The sequence below is a fragment of the Coregonus clupeaformis genome, chromosome 17 (genome assembly GCF_020615455.1).
Source record: "Coregonus clupeaformis isolate EN_2021a chromosome 17, ASM2061545v1, whole genome shotgun sequence".
Classification (NCBI taxonomy): domain Eukaryota; kingdom Metazoa; phylum Chordata; class Actinopteri; order Salmoniformes; family Salmonidae; genus Coregonus; species Coregonus clupeaformis.
Window position 1 is genome coordinate 45,866,979 of NC_059208.1, and position 7,586 is coordinate 45,874,564.

General features: G+C 46.5%; 1 protein-coding gene across 2 annotated transcripts; it reads left to right on the plus strand.

Moving 5' to 3' along the window:
- The first annotated feature begins 1,642 nt into the window (after positions 1-1,642).
- On the plus strand, positions 1,643-6,353 carry nkain1 (sodium/potassium transporting ATPase interacting 1). Of its 2 annotated transcripts, none has more exons than XM_041903453.2 (8): positions 1,643-2,070; positions 2,333-2,719; positions 3,472-3,609; positions 4,643-4,723; positions 4,837-5,034; positions 5,111-5,171; positions 5,341-5,426; positions 5,570-6,353. In XM_041903453.2, the coding sequence occupies exons 2-7, from the start codon at positions 2,666-2,668 to the stop codon at positions 5,424-5,426; spliced, it is 618 nt and encodes a 205-aa protein (XP_041759387.1). In that variant the 5' UTR covers positions 1,643-2,070; positions 2,333-2,665; the 3' UTR covers positions 5,570-6,353. The 2 variants fall into 2 exon arrangements, with proteins under 2 accessions (XP_041759387.1, XP_041759386.1); XM_041903452.2 differs by having other exon boundaries at positions 1,649-2,070; positions 5,341-5,422.
- The last annotated feature ends 1,233 nt before the right edge of the window (positions 6,354-7,586 follow it).

The following is a 7,586-nucleotide window of genomic DNA, read 5'->3' on the forward strand; positions in this document are numbered from 1 at the left end:
GCTGGAGACACTTATCTCCCTCACTAACTTTAGGCATCAGTTGTCAGAGCACCTTACCGATCACTGCACCTGTACACAGCCCATCTGAAATTAGCCCGCCCAACTACCTCATCCCTATATTGTTATTTATTTTGCTCATCTGTACCCCAGTATCTCTATTTGCACATCATCTCTTGCACATCGTTCCGGTGTTAATGCTAAATTGTAATTATTTTGCACTATGGCCTATTTTATTGCCTTACCTCCATAACTTGCTAAATTTGCACACTGTATATTAATTGTATTTCTGTTGTATTTTTTTGATTTTTGTTTTGTTTTACCCCATATGTAACTCTGTGTTGTTGTTTTTATCGCACTGCTATGCTTTATCTTGGCCAGGTCGCAGTTGTAAATGAGAACTTGTTCTCAACTGGTTTACCTGGTTAAATAAAGGTGAAATAAAAAAAATAAAAAAATAAAAAAAATTCCGTATTTATTTATTTTTCGCTGCTAGTCCTGTTTCTTTTGTCTCTGCTGAACGCCTCGCGGTCCACTGTTCAATTCACCACAGGGCCGGTCCTGTCCGTTCTGCCCCCTCAAAATAAAACTACAATAGTGGCAGTAAGCAAAATTACGTTAAAGACGTTGGAAATACGGACCGGAACAAAAATCAATGTCCGTGGATATGGAAGTCAAGGTCGGTCCGGACTGCACCAAAAAAATACGTGCTTACTGAGGTTTTGCCTGAAATTGAATTTTTGGAATGCCCATTTATGTGGTAAGCCTAACGTTTGTAAAACACACAAAAAAGACGTCCAAAAGACGTCGGCTCTAGCGTACTAGGGTGTAGCCACAATGTCCGCCGCAACGGAATTTTATGAATGCCCATCCATGTGGTAGGCCCACTATTTGTAAAATAGGCCTTTGCATTGGCTTTATTAGTCCTGATTCCTGTAACTAACAAGTTGTCTATTTGAGCTCTGAATATCAGTTACCCAACTTTATCAGGAGTTATCGTGAGCTTATTTGCAATGTGTTTACAGAGCGGGAAATGCAGAAATATTTTCTTTTTCGCTATGACCAGGTTGTCAAAAATGTATGGATACAAACTTGAAACCACTGATCATAACAATGGGGTGAAACTCCTGGACAACAGTTGTGATTGTCCATTCCATATAATTTCCATTTTACTTTGACCTGTCCTGTTTTTAGGATATGTTTGTTAACATGACAGCGCATTTTTTTTACTTGATTGGGCGCCATTTAGGTTAGGCTATTTGATCGGAGAAACCTGCATGATGTAAAATGTGGCCGTCTCATTACATTGTCATACATTTTATTTCCACCCTGTAGGCTACAGAAAAGGCCACATACTCGTTCTACCATATCCTATAGATGTTGTTTTTTTTGGACCGAACGTTGGTGGAGCGCCGCAGCGATGCGTCTCTCCAACAGCACCCTGGAGAGGCTCGCTGGGAATGGACAAGCCAAATATTCTGCGCCCCTTCCTTTGACAGAATGGGAACTGTTTATCTCATGGCGGCATCAGCGCTCACATAAAAATCCCATATGCCACTGGTTGAGAGAAATTGTCATTGTTTTGAGGCAGAATTACGTGAGGCGTTATGTTTAGTCGGCCGCCTAAAATCCTGCCTAATAAGCAGGCTGGAGGTGATTCCCCATGCGGTCGCGCGCAAGCAGTCCGCAGAATACAGGGGCCCTGTTAGACTACTTAAAAATTCCATCCTTCCTCTCCTCCTTTTAGCTTATCATTTATTTGAAAAAGTTTGAAAGGTAAAATCAATCTAGTGGGTCACTTCTTTCCTTTTGCCAATCCCATCATGTCAAATCAGTGATCGCCATCAAGTAACACGGCCCAGTTCCTCATTTGAAATGAGGGGGGCTTGCGCTGCCCCCTCCTCGACCCCCCTTCTCGCGCCCACCCCCGGCAGGCACCACCGATTGTTGACAAAGACACCGCGAGACGGAGAAGAGAGCCTTGTTTTTTAGCATTACGCCATCGGAGGACTACCGATTAACCGTCCGTTGACGGAGAACGGGGAAGCAGCGCGAACGTCTTGAAAACCAACCGTGAGTCACAATTAACCGATTTATGTGTGTCGGTGCATGGCAGATTTCATTTAGCCAGCCCAGGCAGTTGGCCACCTCCGTCGGCTCATTTCATACCTCTCTCCCTCTATCTCCCTCCCTCCTGGTGTGACCATTGTCATATTATGCTAATGTATACCCGTTAACCCGCGAGACCTGCTCCGTTATGACAGCTTTCTGTCTTTTTTTTCTTTGTGTCTGTCTGTGTGGTTCTCTCCCCCCTCCTTTTGCGACCAACCCGAAGGTGTGGCCGGCTCGAGGCGATTCGTAATCGTTACCTAGTGGTCGGACCGCAGACCTTGGCGCGTGAAGAAGAGGACACCCCGGTAACCAAAGCCACCTTTACCTACCCACACCGACAGAATGATCACGGCGGGTCGGGATGGGTTGGTGTCGGTGTGATTAACGTGTCTCAAGGAGTCTTCCGTACCTAGAAGAACCAGGAGGCCGGGATCCAGGCGAGGTCTGGCGGGCATGGTGTGATCTGAGTCGGGCAGCCAGTCTGGATCTGACCGGTGACCACCCGTCCTTTCCCCGGAGCCTGTGTGGCCCCAAGCCGCGTCCAGAGCACTCCAAGATGGGGAATTGTGACGGGAGATGCACGCTGGTGGCGATATGTTCACTGCAGCTGGTGAGTGTGTTGGGGTGAGGTGAAATGTGATTGGGAGAATGAGAAAAGGTGTTGTTGATCATATTTTCACTCTATATTTTCACTCTCTATCCCTGTTCCTTTCTCTTTCACTCAATGAACCTGTGTGTGTGTCTGAGAGAGATGGTCTGACTGACTGAAAAGCATTTCAAACTACTAACTGTGTGTGTCATATTATTGGCAACCACACGGTGTGTGTGTGTGGTGATCACTGTATTCTGGGAGACCACGTGAAAAGGAACCCTTCAGCTTTTGAAAGTAACAGCAGGAAAACAAGGGAGCTCTTATTTTCCTCTCCACATCTGCTATCCCTCTCTCCTTTCCTCCTGCTCTATATCCCTCTGTCTCAACTTACATTTTCATTTTTTATTTTCTGACAGGAATAATGTGTGTGTGGGGGTGTGCTATTGTTGCTGTATGTGTGTGTTCATTTTTTGGTGATATATTGTGACAGTGGGCTCTTGGGAATGCAGCTTATTTTCAGTAGTTTAGGGAGTTTATTAGTGTGTGTGTGTGATGTAGTCCCTCAGCTGGTGCTCCTGGCAGTTTCCATGGAAACAACTGGCAGACTGTGTGGTGTGTGTGTGAGAGAGAAAGACAGTTGTTTCCTTATCTGTGTGTTTGCGTGTGAAACTGTAACAATGTAATACCATGCCAATCCTCTAGAAGTACCAGTGGACTCATTTAGAAAAAAATATGTGTGTGTGTGTGTGTGTGTGTGTGTGTGTGTGTAGATGGCAGCACTACAGAGACAGGTGTTTGACTTCCTGGGCTACCAGTGGGCTCCTATCCTGGCCAACTTCCTCCACATCATGGCCGTCATACTGGGGATCTTTGGAACCGTGCAGTTCAGATCCCGCTACCTCATACTGGTGAGACATACATACACTATATATACAAAAGTATGTGGACACCCCTTAAAATGAGGGATTTCGCTATTTCAGCCACACCCGTTGCTGACAGGTTAAAAAATCGAGCACACAGCTATGCAATCTTCATAGACAAACATTGGCAGTAGAATGGCCTTACTGAAGAGCTCAGTGTGAAGTGGAAACGTCTAGGAGCAACAATGGCTCAGCCACAAAGTGGTAGACCACACAAGCTCACAGAACGTGACCGCCAAGTGCTGAAGCGCGTAGCGCGTAAGAATCGGTTGCAGCACTCACTACCGAGTTCCAAACTGCCTCTGGAAGCAACGTCAGCACAATAACTGTTAGTCGGGAGCTTCATGAAATGGGTTTCCATGACCGAGCAGCCGCACACAAGCCTAAGATCACCATGCACATGCTAAGCATCGGCTGGAGTGGTGTAAAGCTTGCCGCCATTGGACTCTGGAACAGTGGAAACGTGTTCTCTGGAGTGATGAATCACGCTTCATCTGGCAGTCCGACTGAAAAATCTGGGTTTGGCGGATGCCAGGAGAACGCTACCTGCCCGAAATGCGTAGTGCCAACTGTAAAGTTTGGTGTAGGAGGAATAATGGTCTAGGGCTGTTTTTCATGATTCGGGCTAGGCCCCTTAGTTCCAGTGAAGGGAAATGTTAACTCTACAGCATACACTGACATTCTAGACGATTCTGTGCTTCCAACTTTGTGGCAACAGTTTGGGGAAGGCCCTTTTCTGTTTCAGTATGACAATGCTCCCCGTGCACAAAGCGAGGTCCATACAGAAATGGTTTGTCGAGATCGGAAGAACTTGACTGGCCTGCACAGAACCCTGACCTCAACACCATTGAACACCTTTGGGATGAAGCTGTTATAGCAGCAAAGGGGGGGACCAACTCCATATTAATGCCCATGATTTTGGAATGAGATGTTTGACGAGCAGGTGTCCACATACTTTTGGTCATGTAGTGTGTATATATAACACACACACTAACCCCTTTTTTGTCTCTGTGTCTGTCAGTATGCAGTGTGGTTGGTGCTGTGGGTGGGATGGAACTCCTTCATCATCTGTTTCTACCTGGAGGTGGGACACTTGTCACAGGTAAGAGATGTGTGTTTGTTTATAACATGTTGATTAATATGTGTTTATGTATTTAAAATGTGTTTATAACATTTGTTTTTATAATGTGTTTTAAAATGTATATATGTGTGTAGGACAGGGACTTCCTGATGACTTTCAACACGTCGCTGCATCGGTCCTGGTGGATGGAGCATGGCCCTGGTTGCCTCGTAACGCCGGTGTTGGACTCCCGCATCGCCCCTGATGACCACCATGTCATCACCGTCTCCGGCTGTCTCCTTGACTACCAGTACATTGAGGTGTTGAGCTCCGCACTACAGGTCTTACTGGCTGTGAGTATCTCACACACACACAAACACACACCCACACACCATGATACTAACCTTATCCTGTCTATCTGTCCCTCAGCTCTTTGGCATTGTGTATGCCTGCTACGTGAGCAAAGTCTTCCAGGATGACGAGGATAGCTGTGAGTGTTGCTCACCTTTATTCTGTCTGTCTCAGTGTTCCGCCTGTCTGGGTGTTCCGTCTGTCTTAGTGTTCCATCAGTCTTTGGTCTGTCTGAGTGTTCCGTCAGCCTCAGTGTTTCGACTGCATCTGAGTGCTCTGTCTGCTTCTGATCTCTCTCCCTCTCTCAGTTGATTTCATTGGTGGCTTTGACTCTTATGGTTACCAGCCTCCTCAGAAGACCTCCCACCTTCAACTGCAGCCCCTCTACACGTAGGTAACCCCAGACCTCTAACCTTTCAACCTTAACCTCGCGGTGATCCCTAACCATTAGGGAGGGAATTGGTTCAACAAAAGATATCTACTTTTTAGTGTGACCTGTGTTTTCCTTGGAACTGTATATCATTCTCTCTCTTTCAGGGCTGGGTAGGTGAAGGTGGCGCCCCTATCAGTCAACACCTCAGCGGGAAAGCTGAGTCACCATGGGAACAGAACATTCACTCTGTGTCACAGTTTTACTGAACGATAGACTCACCTGAGTGTGTATGTGAAACCGTGTGTGTATGTGTTAACTGAGCGTAAACTGACTGACACCCCTGATGTGAATGTACAGAGGGAGGAACCAGCAGTTCTAGGGGGAAACGGGGGGGGTAGACACTGGGCGTGGTCACATCCTAATGGACAATGAGGATATTGAGAGGACACTGCACCTACCGGCTCTCCGCACTCCTGGGACCCCCTGTGTGTGTGTGTGGCGCTACAGGACTAGCTGGATGACCTCTGAACTATTGTGGAAGGGGCCTCGACATCACATAGGGCACAGCTCTTCATGTTGTCGTTTTAGAATGTGATGATGTTGTATAGAACAGTCAAATGCCCAATTCCAAACTTGTCCCTAGTTCTGTTGTGACAGGGTGACCCTGTTTAAACACAATCACGGAAAAAAAGCAGAAGCGGTTTTGGTGTGATGGCGTGTACACCTGGTTAAGTGATCTGTTATGGACGGGTTAGGGATTGGGCTTTAGTGTCTCTGGGTAAAGATGTGGGGGATTCTGTGCATGTACATATCTGGCTGATGATTGGTTATTGTTTTTGTTTGGGGGTGATCGTGTAGCCACGCCCCTCTACGTTTCTCCTCTCTCCTTTTTGACGACCCAGGGAGAATCTCAATTGCATACTCCTCGCATCCTCTCTCCACGCCTCCTTCTCAAAACCCATTGGAGGAGAAGGTTCGAGGGGAGGGACCTCTGGCTTTCTCATCCAATGGGTTTTGAGAAGGAGGCGAGGACGTGAGGAGTATGCAATTGAGATTATCCTCCAGAGTCCTCCTTGATGACTTTAGAAATGCTTCATCCCTCACCCTACTATCCTTCCTTCTTTTATTCTCTCCTTACACTTCATTCACTCCCTCTTTCCTTCCCTCCATCCCTAAAGATACAGTATCACTGACCTGATGAAAGGAATATATTTCACCAACATACAATAGGTCTGGTCAGGGAGCATTTCCAGGAAGGAAGAGAGGATAGGAGGGCTGTATTTCTGAAGTGGTTTACTTGGGTAAGACAGATGTGTGTGTGTGTGTGTGTAAGGAGACATTGGGGTGTGTGGGGGTTTTGGAAAAATGTGGGTGTGGAGGGTTTGGAGAAATAAACTTTCTAAATTAAATCAGTCCGGTGTTGTCTATACACAAACACACACCTGTAGATCCTAGAAATGTTTCATACTCACAGAGAGCTTATTTCTCTCAACTTGTGTGCACACATTTTTTTACATCCTTGTTAGTGAGCATTTCTCCTTTGTCAAGATAATCCATCCACCTGACAGGTGTGGCATATCAAGAAGCTGATTAAACAGCATGATCATTACACAGGTGCACCTTGTGCTGAGGACAATAAAAGGCCACTCTAAAATGTGCAGTTTTGTTACACAACACAATAACACGTGTCTCAAGTTTTGGCATGCTGACTGCAGGAATGTCCACCAGAGCTGTTGCCAGAGAATTGAATGTTAATTTCTCCATTCTAAGCTGCCTCCAATGTCGTGAGGCCGTCCAACCAGCCTCACAACCGCAGACCATGTGTAACCACGCCAGCCCAGGACCTCCACATCCGGCTTCTTCACCTGCGGGATTGTCTGAGACTAGCCACCCGGACAGCTGATGAAACTGTTGGTTTGCACAACTGAATAATTTCTGCACAAACTGTCAGAAACTGTTTTGGGGGAAAATCATCTGCGTGCTCATCGTCCTCACCAGGGTCTTGACATGAATGCAGTTTGGAATCTTAACAGAATTCAGTGGGAAAATGCTCACCTTCGATGGCCACTGGCACGCTGGAGAGGTGTGCTCTTCACGGATGAATCCAGGTTTCAACTGTACCTGGCAGATGGCAGTGTGTATGGCGTCGTGTAGGCGAGCGGTTTGCTGATGTCAACATTG